Here is a 17,964-nt window from a genome sequence, read left to right on the forward strand (position 1 = left end):
TGTTGGAGTAGTAAACAGAAAAACTCAGTGTGAAATTCATGCAATGAATGCTGTATCAGAGTCTGAAAATGGTGTGCATGACATAATTCAAGTGGCATGGTACTACTAAGATTTGGGCTTCTGGATATGCCTGCCAGCAGGGACCTGCCCATTGATAATAACCACAGTAATAAAATAAACCAGCAGGTACCCATTTACCATATATACTTACTTAAAAGTCAACCCTTTTACTAGAAATTTTGTTCATGCATAGTAGGGTTCATTTTATGTGTGACGTACAAAACAATTTGACAGATCTGGGAGTAATGTTGGTAACTTTAGATATCTGCAGTACACATATATTCTTTCAATTCAAATCATTTTACTTTTTATTTCATTTTTATTACATGCTATTGTAATGTAATATTGTTTGTTGGACTTGACCTTGTCCAAAATTGAGTTCATTTCTGCTTGACCCAATTTTTTTTAAAACTTTTTTATGTAAACAACTTTTTTAAAAAAATATGTTTTTCACAATAAGAATCATTAAACTGAGTCAAGTTCATACGAGGACTACGTGATATTTATCATGTGCCAATTGGTAAAAAAACTTCTATTTTTTCCACAAGAATGAACTTTTGACCCTCAATTGGGAATCTGTTTTGCATCTTAATTAGTCATATAACTGATGTTTTGATAAAGGTTTGTCAGTTGGGCTTAAAACACTTTACACGTTAATTTGTAGTATGTTGTGTCCAGTTAGGGTTGAATTTTATTTTCTTCAAATTATTGAATTCAAGTGATTATTTTTTCTTGGAATACAAAAGTGCTCAGATAGAATTCTTGGAAAAAGACATTCACTGGAATTTATTCTGAATTCAAAATTGGAATAATATTTTCTGTGATTCAACAAGAGACTGTTGACACATCTGCAGTTCATAAATTAATACTGATGTCATCTTCAATTTTGGATCTCTTTGGGACTCGAACTGAGTTTTATTCAGGACTTTTTATTACTAGGACTTATGACTTTAATTTATGGATTTAATTTGCAATACCATAAGGTCTTTCTTTTATTGCTTTCTTCTTCTTTTCACTTTGTATCCTAGGGTAGTGAATTATTTGTAAACTTTTACAAAAGCTTGTTCTCTTCACTCTTTTCTGTTACTTATTTTAAGAGCATATGCTTGTAACAGTATGCACACTGTTTGTACAGTTCATCATAGTATTCAATATCAGTACATGTACTAGTATCTACAGTTATTTGGATGTTAATAATTTGAAAATATTATGCAGAAATTTAATACTACCCACCACAAAGTGAGGAGTCCATCATTGTTGTTTACCGTGGGTGTTTACTACAAAGTACATTGCTTCTGTGTGATTGCTTTCATTTTTGTGTCAGAACGGACCAGCTGTATTTGTGTTATTATTTGTGTTTTGCTGAATAAATACTTCATTTGATGCAATACAAGTTTTGATTGATGTTTTATTTTCCTTTTTCCATAAATTATGTTCAATTCAGAAGTGATTTTTCTCAAATATCTTCAGCCAATGCAAGTGTCCCCATAACCCCTTGGCTTGTAAAGGCCACACACACATTGTTTTGATGTTGACAATCCTTTTGATTGAGCCACAAGTTTAATACATGTACTTGTTTAGTGCCAAATAGATTTCTGCCTGTTCCATTGAATGTTGACCTTAATCACTTAGTTCATTTTCTTATATGACAACCATTTGATTAAGCCATGAGTGTGTTACTTGTTGATCTGCAAGTAACAGGTTGTTAATATGATCTTGCCACACAATGGATTCGTGTTCAATTGCAACTTTTAAGAAATTTCACACACTGTATGTTCAGGATTTTACACACTGAATTCCATTTTCTGGGTAACCAAACATAGGATCGACAGGTACAATGAAGATATTTATTAACATTTTGACAGCCTCACTGTTTTATATATTTTTTGAAAGTGAGTTTTAATAGTGTTGTTTAATGTCTTCTTAGAAACAATCATCAGCACAAGGGAAAGAGTCAGAGACAGTATCCACAACCACGGAAATGGGAGAGTTCACACTGCCCACCACATCAGCACCTTCTGCCACAGCCTCCAATGAACAACCCAGGGTCTCGACCATCCTTGGGGCTGTGAGGAAGTTTTTTAAGCTGCAGAAGAGAAAAGGAATAGTAGAGGTGACATCTGCTGCAAGTTCAACAGGTAGGTAAAGAGGAAGCATGAAATTTGCTGTATGCGATGCACTTTTTCTCCGCACACATGTGGTCCTGTGGTTCGGTCAGTTTTGTTGTTTCTAACAGCTAGTTGTTTAATAGTATTTAAAATCCCATAAAATACATTATAATGTTTTAAAAAAATGACCTGCCCTACACTAATTATAAAACCAGTGCAGCCAGAAACACACACATTACTTATTACTTTGTTTGGCTTCATCTTGTGCAATTTCATATATGTCTATATATTGATTGTATTTCCAGTATGCATATTATAGAACTAACTAGACTTGTCCTCTTGTTTATTTACCATTCTCATCTGTGAAAAGATAATACTAATGTCCACCTATTATTTTGTTTGATCTCATGGCTATATGACAGAATTTAGTATTTTATTGAACAGTAATTGCTGTTATTTTTCATATAATGATCATACTCTTAGTAGGAGAACCTCAAGGGAGAATAGTGCTTGACTAAATGAGTCGCTTTCTGTATGAAAATTATTATTAATATTATTTTTATTATTTAGCCATTTTTATATGTGTCCATACATTGGTTGGTAGCTCTGATTCAACATTTTAAGGCACTTCAGGATGCTGGTTTGATTGCATGCAACACTATTTTGTCATCACGCCCTTTTGTTTGCACATAATGAATGGATTAAAAACATTTTATTACCAATTTTATGACTCAGTTACATTTGGAAGGTATTCCGATGTTATGTTAAAAACAGAAGAAATTGTAGTTTCCTTGTGCAAGGAAAATTTTATCTAGAACTCGTTTGGATGAAGGAATGGAAATCACTGAATAGAATCCCTCATATTTTATTTCCTGCAGGTGCAGAACAGGTGGCTTACTCCATAGGAATCAATTTCTGTCATTGAAAAAGGAAATCTCGTGGCAGCTTCCTCTCCCATTCAAAATGTTGATACAAGTTGATTAACTGATGCAGTTAGAAATCTTATTCCTCGCTGGTTCTGTGCTAGTTTTGTTTATCCTCTTTGCACATTCAGTCATTTAGCAAGCATATCAAAACAAAGGAGTTAATCAACAAGTACATTACTAATCATTTAAAATACGCTCTAATGTGAAGTGTCTCTGTTTCTTTACATCTACCTGGATCCAGGTTTGAATTCTTACACTTCTGGTTTGTCAGGTAATGAAAAAGCTTCATTCAGTTCTGATTGGTGGTTATCATTTTCCCAGCACTGGAACAGGCGGTAACCACCAATCAGAAATGAATACGGCTTATTTCACCACGTGATTTACCGGACGTGGAGGCCTTAAGATTCATTTGAAGTAGACAAGATATAAAGATCAGAGAAAATTAATGATCAGTAAAGTACTTAAATCATACATGGAGGACAAGTTTAAAAGTCACATGTGCTATCAGTGGCTGAACATGCTGGCGGGATAAAAAAACAAATATGGATTTGGCGATTCAGGACATAGGGAAGCAGCTTTTGAATCACATGCATTAATAACCTTGTATAACCTATAGCAGGGGAGTGTGTCAAATATTTTTTCTGACATAAATGAGTTTATCTACCTTTTAAAGTTACTTGAATATAATTGCATAGGGTAAGTCGACATTTATACTGATTTATCGCCTCCTGTAGTGACACGTTTATATGGCGATATTGTTCATACTGTAACATATTGATGAATTACTTTACCCCTAGTGAATGAACATAATTCGTATGTGTCAGTGTATATACTAAATTCTGAACCTAGATGTGGAATTTTAATATCTAACACAAACGGATATTAAAGGATTATTTTTCTCACATTCCTTAATGAACAACAAGTTTGAAGTCTAAATATTGATTGTGAATAGACGTAACTTTTGATCAGCAAAAGATCCATTACAAATTCCTCATCTTAAAACAGAGCATAGGACGTTTGGTTTATAATTACTCTGAATAACGTAATTCAGTGTATTAAAACTGTTTAAACCCATAGTAACATCCAAAGGAAAGTAGTTGAGACAGCTGTGGTTACAGGCTTCCAAATATAGTGCTTAAGTTCTAGCATCCAAATTCATATATAGTCCTAGAATCTATATTCTGAGTTCAGGTTTGTTAGACTCATACAACTGAAGACTGGTGTAAACAATTCATTTTACAGGTGCACATACATCTCAGAAAACAGAGGCAGTGTGTTGATATCTGTTCCATCAACTAAAAGCTCTTTTGGAGAATTTATTTTGTGTTCAGATGTTTAAGTTTATAAAAAGGTAAGGATTGAAGAAAAACGATTTCTTTTTTAGGCACCCATGCCTTCTCTGGCGAAGATCATCTCAAAAAACATAAAAAGTTAAGACTGTGGCAAGGGAGGAAGAAGAGAGTAAAAGCAGATGTAATGACTGCCCCATCAGCTGCGAAACCTGTTGGGGAGATGATTGTAGGTGTGGATGCAAAAAAGGTATAGTTTAGATTACAAGATTTTGTCAAGAGGAAAAGATATCTCATTTTGCTTCCATGCATTATTGTCACTGACTCAAGCAGTTTCTAAACATTTGGTTGCTGACTAGAAAATATAGTTAATAATGTTTTGCCACAAAACCGATGATAAATTTGATTGTCCAATTTAAGGTCCCCAATGTAGAGCCATTGATTATGACAGCTTATATACTACTGTATATGCATTTGGGTGGTTGGCATAATTGTCTGGATTCATTTTCTAGGCAAAATACTAGATTAGTTTTCAATGGTCATATTTTATCATCACAAAATGTTTACTGTTTACAATGCAGCTGGCCAGTCCTTTTAATAAATCACTATACTTATAATATAATGTGTTAGAATTATGCAGCAGACCTGACCTCAGAAACCTAGAAAACCTACAATTTCATTCTGTCTATATAAACCTTAAAAAGGTATATAAAAACTGAAGCAAACCTAAATAAACTAAAGATTTGAAAAAATGCTGAATGCAATCAAATTAGGCAAGTCAAAGACATCTAGCCACTCTATTCTATCATTCATTTGATAGGCCCATAATGTCATATTGTTATCTACCATTTTAGACAGAGCAACAGTTGCACCTCCTTTGAAGATATTTTTGAAAATATTAACTGTTGCGTCTTCCCTGCAGGCTTCCCATGCTGGGGTGAAATTGGGAAAATGTCTGGTGAAGCTATATGCTTTTCAAAACCATGAAAAGTTCTTGAGTTTTGGGAAAATTGATGAAAGTCACGAAAAATGTGAGAATTTTTCACCACTACTTGATGACAAAAACATTTATGTAATTTAGTCATAACTGAACTAATTGTGAGTTAAATTTATCAAGTTCCGATGAGCGTATTTGAAGATTGCAATATAGACCACTGACGTAAATATTTTTATAGTAAATCCAAATACTCTGCAAATTAGATTCATCTAGTAGACTGTTTTGACCATGGATAGCTCCATATCTGTACCTTTGCTTAATTAGAAGGTAAAAACACCAGTCTAGCCTCACAAGAAGCAAACACATCTATGACATGTGATCTGTCAGACTTTAAAATGCAAATTATACAACCTTTCGTAACCAGGTTTTGTTTTGATATCTGAAGCTATCGAAAATACATTGTGATAAAGCTTATTATATGTTAGTTAGGAAAGAGAACACAGTGTTAAACATCATTGTTAATAGAAAACTTACCACAACCCACCTTCTGCAGTGAATTCTAATATTGCTAAATATGTAGAAATCTATCAACTTAATGGTCAAGCAAAATTACATAATGTGGCACCAGATAAACGTATTTTTGTAGACCAGGGAGGGGTCAGTATTCAATTTGGCTTGTTCACTTGCATATTAAGTTAGCGTGATAAAGGCCAAATCCAGCAGTACCACTGGAAGGCAAGTAATCTGAGTTTATTCTGATCCTTCCCACCATATTTTGGATATTTGAATAATTATGTTAGGGTGTGAGGTCAGAGTCTATTGATTGGCAACAAGTTGGAATTTGCTGCCACTGCCCAGTCGCCAGATGTGGTGGCCACTTAACCATTGGGCCAAGCAAATTTAAACATTGTTGTATCAAGTCACACCTGCATGAAGTCAAAAATAGGACATGACAGTCACAAGATGTAAAAGAAACAAAGGATGCATAATTTTCAATATATTTATTCAGAGAACAACTTGGAGAATGTCAGCTTTACCAAGAATTGAGCATTTTTAAACAATATTTTGATGTCTTACATCACTACTGCATTTAGATGTGCTGTCTGGCTATGTCCAGATTGATTCAGAAGTGAAAACTTTTGGGTAATTGTTCCTGGAATAAATATGTTGAGAATCGTGTCCTGTTAGGTTTCAACAAACAGTATGTAACATTCATTTAATATTTTTAAATTCATGTATAACAACATTGGGAAGGGTTTATTGTTGGTATCATGTAAATATTCGATCTCTTATGTCATGAAAGTTGCGAGATTTGTGTAGTCAAGTTTTTTATAAAGAGACAGTCACATTTATTTCTGCATGATGCAGATGTAAAGAGCAAGGGATAAAGTAGAGGAAAACTTGTTGCATTTAACACTTTGTCCAGACAAACACATTCAAAGACAGGTCACTCCATTCTCCAACATTTCGTTCTTATCATAATTTTGCATAGTTACATATATTTGATTACTATTAAAGTAGCAGAACCAAACAGTCACTCTGCAGGGGTTACAGAAGAGTTTGTCTAGGGATGTTTTACTGTATACAAAAGATATAGCCAGTCTTCAGGATTTACAGATGTGTTAGTCAGGGAAGTTTTACCATGTACAAATTTAAAACTATTTTAATTAACTTAACAGTGATCTAACTTGAGGTGCATACAATGATTAGATAGATGATACACGGAGTAAAAAGAAAGAACTTAAAAGATATGTATTAAAATCATTTAATCAAATGTTCCTACTATCACAAAAAACTGATGGCTTAATATACATTATATGCTGGTTAGAATCAGGGGAGTATGTTAGTTAATAATGTTTTGTATTGAAGAGAAATTTTAAAGTAGATTATGACAAAAATATAATTTGTGGTACAGATCATGTTTTCAACCGTATTGCTAAAACTAATATCAATTAATTTTACCAATGATTGAAAATACAGATATTCGGATGAATGAACATGGAAGCTTTATAAATATTGCTTTCATTCATAAAGTACGTGACTTTGCCATTTCACACTTTGTGCCAATTTACTCCCTATAATTCTAGAGCAACCAGCCTGAGATACATGCAATCTGTGAGAGATACTTCAAAGCCATCCACATTTATCTTAGTGACAAACCAACCAGGTTTCACTTGATTGATGAGGACTTTGCCATAGACAACACTGTTGTAGACAGCAAATTGGAGAATTTGAAGAGGAAAATTGTAGAGGTGGCATCACAGCAGCCATACTGGGGGGAGAAAATACCTGCAAGGTGGATTCCTCTGGAACAGGAGCTGATGAGGCTGAGGGCAGCTGGAGTGAAGGTACATATTTACATACATGATTTAAAACATTATTTGAAAATACTTTGTTTTGTGTTAGAGGAATAATTCATATCCAGTAATCTGTGATAGATTTACAAGGTTAAAGAAGCCCACCCTTTATACAAAATAAGTTTTTATGGGTCTTAACATAAAGAGATTTATCTACATTTTTTATATACTTTAAGTGTGAAATATAGAGACTTATTGGCAGAACAAGTTTGATATTTTTCATTCATATATTTTCACATCTGAAAAATATATCCTTATATTTTCATATCTGAAAATGTAACATACCCGATCATGCCATGCAACAATTGATTGTGTGCCTACAAAAGTTTTACCTGCAGGAAGACTAGTACTCGTTAAGCTAGAAAAAATAAATAGAACATGCCATGCATTGCAGGCATGGAAATTAATATTCTATATAGAAATTTGATGAGACACCCTTCCAATCTCTGAAGTTATGCCCCATTACTTCCTTTGACAACAATGATAAAACCACTGAGAATTTGCTGAATAGGACTTGCATTTATTTTAGATGGAGTCGGATAGTTTACAAAAAGACAAAAGTGTAATTTACTGTGACAGATTAAGTCACCTCAATCCTGCTACTTTCTTATGTCACATTATATGATGAAAGTGAAGTGAGTTTGCAAATTCACCAAAAAGGATACATTTTCACCAATGGCTTTGCCATTTGTCAAATTATCACTTTGAAATATATCTGGTATTAAAGTAGGAAATGAAAATAGTGTATATTCAGGGTCCATAGTGATTCTTGAGAATTATCAGAACTCTTTAATTCCATGAAACCTAGAAAAAGGCTTAAATTTTAATATTATTCTAGAATTCTTTCAGGAACCACTTGCAACTGAAAAGTGATGCAAAGCAGTAGATGTTGTATTGTTTTTTTTGTTCCACAACCCAAAGCCAACATGGATTCTCAAAAGGCTATCAACATAACAATCTCTGTGAATTTGACATCCACTGTTTAGTCATCCTGTTAGTTCGTGACATAGCTTGAAGTGAAGTTATTTGTACTTTGCAAAATATTTCAAAGCACACGAGTTATTCCTTTTAAAGTCTTTGCTAGCATGTTACCAGATAGCAACATTGCTAAAAACATTTCATCTGGAAAAGCGTCGTATCTCACCTTGAAAAGTCTGACATGATAAATGACCATAAATCTTTTTCTTCCAAAATGTAGGTTTTGCAGGATTTCAATAAAGTTATTCCAGATTAGCATTTGTTCAGCTCAGGTTTTAAAATTGGTTTTATACACATAGAGTTTTGTAAAGTTTTCCTTCATACAATGGTTATTTTCCTCAACATGTCTTGCTTGTGGTCTTGCTTACAATTATATCATTGTGACCTGATTTTAATGATTCAGTGATTTACACAATGATTTTGAAATGTATCAATAGTACCTATGGTAGCCATACACACAAACACAGAGAGGGATAGAGAAAGTATTTAATGTGATGAAAATTGACAGCTTAAATTACAATTATCATGAAGCACAAATGCATGTTGAGTTGGTATCATGCGAGCATCACTGACAACACATTTCAAGTCATGGACAGGGTAGGGTGGTTTTTTTCTATCTGGAAATACTTGTTTTACCACATGCATGTAATATATGTGAGAAATCTGAAAATGATTCTACATCATAATCACAGGTAACTGACTTGTATTTAAAATACGCATATACGATGATGCATTTGTACAGCTTCCATGTAACTGAATTGTGCTACATTAAATTTATATATTGGTAATACTATACATTTGAGTTACTGTTCAGTGAAAAAGAAAATATTGTCGTATGAATGTAGATTTTGCGATATCATTCACAAACAGATAAGAAGATCATGACCGAAACATATCTTTCTACAATGAAAACAGCATCAAATTAATGTAGAATACAATCCTATACATGATTGTCTTTCTTTTTGTCTGCAGGTGATTCCTCTCAGCTTACTGACAGAATTTAACCGGACAGGTGGTATTCCAATATCCATAGATGAACAGGATTTATTTCTTAGGTTTCAACATGATATTGGCACGGTCCTTTATTTCAGGTGAGAATGGGATTGTTTTCCTGTCTAAGAAATAAAAGTATTATTTTCTTCTTAAAGAGAGATAATGTGTGAGAATGGAGATGATAGTGATTTAGCTTTATGCAGACAAGACATATAAATTTCTACTATGAAGGAAAGGCTGGATGTGTGTAATTATTCATTTCTTTGACAATTCAGGACTGGTCTGTTTTATTCTTCCTTGTTTTCATTTAAGAAGAACTTAATTTTGGTACATGTTTGACATTTATCAAAATTCCATAAAAAAAATAATCAGTCAAATTGCTTTTGGGGGATATGTTTTAGATCAGTTCCATGGAAAGGTAATCAGTCTCACTATCTTGGGTCATAAGCATGCAGATTGCCTGCGACATTCTGGCAACATCTTTTCGTCACCAAATATAAACAGAGCTTCTTTGACATGAATGCATGGTGACTTCAAGCTATTACATAAATGTCATTGATACATGACATCAGAGTTTACATTTTCATCTAGGTTTTCTGTAGATAATGTTTTGATTCAGTTTTCCACAGATGTAGCTATTTATTCTGGCTGATTCTATTATCTGAGCATCTCCGACTTTTTCTTAAACGCTTCAACAAATTGTTTCAATTGCTTCAGATTTTAAAGAAGCTCTCCAATAAACATTTTATAAGGATTCCCTGTTAATACACTGCAGACTATTAAATACATCACTTATACATTTGCATGACAGGTATTAGTGGGGCACTGCATACTATTAAATACAACATAGTATGTATACAGTGACATCACATGTCTTGCTGGAACAATGCATACTATTAAATACAACATAGTATGTATACAATGACATCACATGTCTTGCTGGAACACTGCAGACTATTAAATACAACACAGCACTTACACATTGACATGAAATGTATTAGTGGAACACTGCATACTATTAAATACAAAGCCATGTCTACATTGACATGAAATGTATTAGTGGAACACTGCATACTATTAAATACAAAGCCACGTCTACATTGACATGAAATGTATTAGTGGAACACTGAATACTATTAAATACAAAGCCACGTCTACATTGACATGAGATGTATTAGTGGAACACTGCATACTATTAAATACAAAGCCACGTCTACATTGACATGAAATGTATTAGTGGAACACTGCATACTATTAAATACAAAGCGACGTCTACATTGACATGAGATGTATTAGTGGAACACTGCATTATATTAAATACAAAGCCATATCTACATTGACATGAAATGTATTAGTGGAACACTGCATACTATTAAATACAAAGCCACGTCTACATTGACATGAAATGTATTAGTGGAACACTGCATACTATTAAATACAAAGCCACGTCTACATGTTCATGAAATGTATTAGTGGAACACTGCATTCTATTAAATACAAAGCCACGTCTACATTGACATGAGATGTATTAGTGGAACACTGCATACTATTAAATACAAAGCCACGTCTACATTGACATGAAATGTATTAGTGGAACACTGCATTCTATTAAATACAAAGCCATATCTACATTGACATGAAATGTATTAGTGGAACACTGCATACTATTAAATACAAAGCCACGTCTACATTGACATGAAATGTATTAGTGGAACACTGCATACTATTAAATACAAAGCCACGTCTACATTGACATGAAATGTATTAGCGGAACACTGCATACTATTAAATACAAAGCCAAGTCTACATGTTCATGAAATGTATTAGTGGAACACTGAATACTATTAAATACAAAGCCACGTCTACATTGACATGAAATGTATTAGTGGAACACTGCATTCTGTTAAATACAAAGCCACGTCTACATTGACATGAGATGTATTAGTGGAACACTGAATACTATTAAATACAACATAGTATGTATACAATGACATCACATGTCTTGCTGGAACACTGCATACTATTAAATACAACATAGTATGTATACAATGACATCACATGTCTTGCTGAAACACTGCAGACTATTAAATACAACACAGTACTTACACATTGACATGAAATGTATTAGTGGAACACTGCATACTATTAAATACAAAGCCACGTCTACATTGACATGAAATGTATTAGTGGAACACTGAATACTATTAAATACAAAGCCACGTCTACATTGACATGAAATGTTTTAGTGGAACACTGAATACTATTAAATACAAAGCCATGTCTACAATGACATGAGATGTATTAGTGGAACACTGCATACTATTAAATACAAAGCCACGTCTACATTGACATGAAATGTATTAGTGGAACACTGCATTCTATTAAATACAAAGCCACGTCTACATTGTCATGAGATGTATTAGTGGAACACTGCATTCTATTAAATACAAAGCCATATCTACATTGACATGAAATGTATTAGTGGAACACTGCATTCTATTAAACACAAAGCCACGTCTACATTGACATGAAATGTATTAGTGGAACACTGAATACTATTAAATACAAAGCCACTTCTACATTGACATGAGATGTATTAGTGGAACACTGCATTCTATTAAATACAAAGCCACGTCTACATTGACATGAAATGTATTAGTGGAACACTGCATACTATTAAATACAAAGCCACGTCTACATTGACATGAAATGTATTAGTGGAACACTGCATACTATTATTAAATACAAAGCTACGTCTACATGTTCATGAAATGTATTAGTGGAACACTGCATTCTGTTAAACACAAAGCCACGTCTACTTTGACATGAGATGTATTAGTGGAACACTGCATACTATTAAATACAAAGCCACGTCTACATTGACATGAAATGTATTAGTGGAACACTGCATTCTATTAAATACAAAGCCACGTCTACATTGACATGAAATGTATTAGTGGAACACTGAATACTATTAAATACAAAGCCACGTCTACATGTTCATGAAATGTATTAGTGGAACACTGCATACTATTAAATACACAGCCACGTCTACATTGACATGAAATGTATTAGTGGAACACTGAATACTATTAAATACAAAGCCACGTCTACATGTTCATGAAATGTATTAGTGGAACACTGCATACTATTAAATACAAAGCCAAGTCTACATTGACATGAAATGTATTAGCGGAACACTGCATACAATTAAACACAAAGCCACGTCTACATCTTCATGAAATGTATTAGTGGAACACTGAATACTATTAAATACAAAGCCACGTCTACATGTTCATGAAATGTATTAGTGGAACACTGCATTCTATTAAATACAAAGCCACGTCTACATTGACATGAGATGTATTAGTGGAACACTGAATACTATTAAATACAAAGCCACGTCTACATCTTCATGAAATTTATTAGTGGAACACTGAATACTATTAAATACAAAGCCACGTCTACATGTTCATGAATTGTATTAGTGGAACACTGCATTCTATTAAATACAAAGCCATGTCTACATTGACATGAAATGTATTAGTGGAACACTGCATTCTATTAAATACAAAGCCATATCAACATTGACATGAAATGTATTAGTGGAACACTGCATACTATTAAATACAAAGCCACGTCTTCATTGACATGAAATGTATTAGTGGAACACTGAATACTATACAAAGCCACGTCTACATGTTCATGAAATGTATTAGTGGAACACTGCATTCTATTAAATACAAAGCCACGTCTACATTGACATGAAATGTATTAGTGGAACACTGCATTCTATTAAATACAAAGCCATATCTACATTGACATGAAATGTATTAGTGGAACACTGCATACTATTAAACACAAAGCCACGTCTACGTTGACATGAAATGTATTAGTGGAACACTGAATACTATTAAATACAAAGCCACGTCTACATGTTCATGAAATGTATTAGTGGAACACTGCATACTATTAAATACAAAGCCATGTCTACATTGACATGAAATGTATTAGTGGAACACTGCATACTATTAAATACAGAGCCACGTCTACATTGACATGAGATGTATTAGTGGAACACTGCATTCTGTTAAATACAAAGCCACGTCTACATTGACATGAAATGTATTAGTGGAACACTGCATACTATTAAATACAAAGCCACGTCTACATTGACATGAGATGTATTAGTGGAACGCTGCATACTATTAAATACAAAGCCACGTTTACATTGACATGGAATGTATTAGTGGAACACTGCATACTATTAAATACAAAGCCACGTCTACATTGACATGAGATGTATTAGTGGAACACTGCATTCTATTAAATACAAAGCCACGTCTACATTGACATGAAATGTATTAGTGGAACACTGAATACTATTAAATACAAAGCCACGTCTACATGTTCATGAAATGTATTAGTGGAACACTGCATACTATTAAATACAAAGCCATGTCTACATTGACATGAAATGTATTAGTGGAACACTGCATACTATTAAATACAAAGCCACGTCTACATTGACATGAGATGTATTAGTGGAACACTGCATTCTGTTAAATACAAAGCCACGTCTACATTGACATGAAATGTATTAGTGGAACACTGCATACTATTAAATACAAAGCCACGTCTACATTGACATGAGATGTATTAGTGGAACACTGCATACTATTAAATACAAAGCCACGTTTACATTGACATGGAATGTATTAGTGGAACACTGCATACTATTAAATACAAAGCCACGTCTACATTGACATGAGATGTATTAGTGGAACACTGCATTCTATTAAATACAAAGCCACGTCTACATTGACATGAGATGTATTAGTGGAACACTGCATTCTGTTAAATACAAAGCCACGTCTACATTGACATGAAATGTATTAGTGGAACACTGCATACTATTAAATACAAAGCCACGTCTACATTGACATGAGATGTATTAGTGGAACACTGCATACTATTAAATACAAAGCCACGTTTACATTGACATGGAATGTATTAGTGGAACACTGCATACTATTAAATACAAAGCCACGTCTACATTGACATGAGATGTATTAGTGGAACACTGCATTCTATTAAATACAAAGCCACGTCTACATTGACATGAAATGTATTAGTGGAACACTGCATACTATTAAATACAAAGCGACGTCTACATTGACATGAGATGTATTAGTGGAACACTGCATACTATTAAATACAAAGCGACGTCTACATTGACATGAAATGTATTAGTGGAACACTGCATACTATTAAATACAAAGCCACGTCTACATTGACATGAAATGTATTAGTGGAACACTGCATACTATTAAATACAAAGCCACGTCTACATTGACATGAGATGTATTAGTGGAACACTGCATACTATTAAATACAAAGCCATGTCTACATTGACATGAAATGTATTAGTGGAACACTGCATACTATTAAATACAAAGCCACGTCTACATTGACATGAGATGTATTAGTGGAACACTGCATTCTATTAAATACAAAGCCACGTCTACATTGACATGAAATGTGTTAGTGGAACACTGCATACTATTAAATACAAAGCGACGTCTACATGTTCATGAAATGTATTAGTGGAACACTGCAGACTATTAAATACAAAACACATCACTTACACATGTTCATGAAATGTATTAGTGGAACACTATAGACTTTTAAATACAACAATTCCCTTTCTATATTGGCATAAAATCTATTACTGGAAGTCTGCTACTATTAAATACATTAACACTTCTAAATTGTGATGAAATGTATTACTGAAACACTTTGCAAGTTATTGACATGTGAAAATGGGAATATTCCCACTGCAGCCTGTTTTGCAGATTCAGCATGCAGTTAGACCTGATGTTGCTTGAGTATGAGATACACATATCTTACACTTACTTACATCAGAAAGGGACCGCTAAGTGGTCTAGTGGTTAGAGTGTCTGCCTCAGATGCAAGAGGTCATGGGTTTGATCCTCTGGCGAGTCATAACAAACAGCTGCCTCGCTTGGTGTTCAGCATTAAGAGCCTAGTGTTAGGTCTGGTCAGCCTGGAGTCGGGATAATGTGACTGGGTGGGTCATCATGCTACATGTCTGCAGCATGAATCCCCAGTGCTAGACATCACTGTAAACTGCCACACTGCTGACATTGTAACGATATGACTGAAAAATTGTTAAAGCTACGTTAAAAATGCAAATGACACACACACACCAAAATTGGTGAACATTGACCACAGTGCATGCCATGCCATTGGACTAATGTTTTTCAGCTTAAATATTTTGATAAATATGCTACCAGAGGAAATCATTGAAAAAATGTTTGTATAAAATATATTTTATCAATGTAGTTTGTGAATGCTCACTCTTAACAATTTGTTTATTTGCATTGTAAATAATTCTTTCATTTTTGTTCATCTTCCATGAAAACCTCTTTATTATCTGCTATAAAGGTTTATTTTCCTTAGGAATTTAAGTATTTCTGATGTTATTAGTTTCCTGCCTTTATTTTAGCTCTGTATTGTTGTGATTTATTTGCATACATACAGATACACATATACATACTTATTTTGGACTGTAGTATAAATATTTACTTGGAATATGCAGTTGACCTCTATTATTGTGTGATACAAAGCATCAATATCCCTCTCTCTTAAGGTCAGATTGACGAGTTGTTAGTGATTTAGTTATGATGAAAATATATAAATCGGCAACAGAAACAGTAGTAGATACATTACAGAACCAGGTGCTGTGTATATATTATTTTATTACATAATCTTTTTCTTCCATCTGCAGCATGGATGTACTGAGGAACAAGATTATATTGGACCCAAAGTGGTTGATTGATGCCCTTAAATCACTTATCACTGCTGATGACATGTTCATCCTGAGAAACAACAAAGCTGTCTCAGACAAGTGGATTGAATTTAAGACGAAGGGAAAGCTTTCTCAAGAATTAATTGGTTTGTAAATTATTTTTTTAAAACTATTTTCTGCAATATTATTTTCTCTCTAAACTTTAACTAAACTGATTGTGACAAATATTTTTTTTATTTAACACACACTTGTAGAACTTTGCTATTTACAAAAGCTTAGCAATTTAACATTTATCCATCAAATATAGTACCCAATCATATTAACATTAAAAATTACTTCTGCTTTCACCAGAATTAAGCCCTCCCATCGACTTGAAAAAATACTTTTACCTCAGATAAACAAAAGGAAGTAACTCCTGCATATTACTTCCCCTTACCCCACTAGGGGAGTTCCTAATGTTATATACCATTAGTTTTAACTCCAAAAGTCTTTTTGGGGCACAGTAAGTCAAACAATCATTACATATAATGCAGACTTCATGTTTTGTATTTTGGTGATATTTCACATATTTTGTGCAAATAAATTTGTCACTACTTCATTTGAAATTTCGTTATATCAGTAACATCATATTAACAGCTATGCACCACAGTAGAGCTGTTCTTGTTCATCATTCGATGATTCACACATTATCTCATTATTATGATATGCTTATAAGATATTGTCAGTATATTTTTAATTACCATTCCGTTCTGTTCTTGCTAAGTTGATTAATACCTATTTTCACTGTCCATTTGCCAACTATTGTTTATGTAGGACCTCTCACGGACACATATATTCATCACTTTGTATTTACACCTGATATGTTTTTATCATAATATTTGGACATATTCTGGGACAAAATGGATTTTAAATGCTACAAAATGAAGGTGTTTCAAAACGTTTTATGGTGACAGTAGACAATAAGAATTATGCCTTGCCTTCACTAAATAGATAGAAGACATATGGTCCAGTGTTTTCATGGGTAAGAAAATATCGTCAATCCAGAAGTAGTGAACAAGACATGTAAAGTTTACACCTTTCCTCTGACTCGTTATCAGTTTAATTGAGGAAGGAGGAATGACTCCCACTCCACATGTTAAACTGCATCATACAGAGGACACGTTGCTGGCAACACCAGTAGAGATCCAGAATTAAGGGTGTTGAATATGATTCATAAAGCTTTGTCAAAAAGAACGTCGACAAGCCAATACAACAAATTTGCATTATGCAAATCAAGGCTACCCATTTGGTACAAGTCCAGCAATGCCCAGAAGCGTAACATATTCAATGCAGCCAGTTAATAAGGTTGAAGATGACATACATACAGCCTTCAGAGTTTTTTGCGTCCTTGAATATTGTAGATATAGCCGGTAGCCATTTTGGTAAGCCCCTGGCCACCTTTTCTCCTTATTGGTACAGGTTGCATAGTATTGTATGGAAGTGCC

General features: G+C 33.7%; 1 protein-coding gene across 1 annotated transcript in view; it reads left to right on the top strand.

Annotated features, from left to right (window-relative positions):
- Positions 1–17,964, top strand: part of LOC149770850 (uncharacterized) — a 91,915-nt gene that overhangs the window by 30,092 nt on the left and 43,859 nt on the right. Inside the window, exons 5-9 of the mRNA XM_089949028.1 lie at positions 1,988–2,198; positions 4,479–4,633; positions 7,408–7,668; positions 9,628–9,746; positions 16,460–16,626. Of these exons, the coding sequence (XP_089805154.1) occupies positions 1,988–2,198; positions 4,479–4,633; positions 7,408–7,668; positions 9,628–9,746; positions 16,460–16,626 (913 nt within the window). The remainder of the gene's footprint in view (positions 1–1,987; positions 2,199–4,478; positions 4,634–7,407; positions 7,669–9,627; positions 9,747–16,459; positions 16,627–17,964) is intronic.

The sequence above is a fragment of the Sinohyriopsis cumingii genome, unplaced genomic scaffold, assembly GCF_028554795.1.
Source record: "Sinohyriopsis cumingii isolate HCF-2022 unplaced genomic scaffold, ASM2855479v2 utg002256l, whole genome shotgun sequence".
In the NCBI taxonomy this organism is placed as follows: domain Eukaryota; kingdom Metazoa; phylum Mollusca; class Bivalvia; order Unionida; family Unionidae; genus Sinohyriopsis; species Sinohyriopsis cumingii.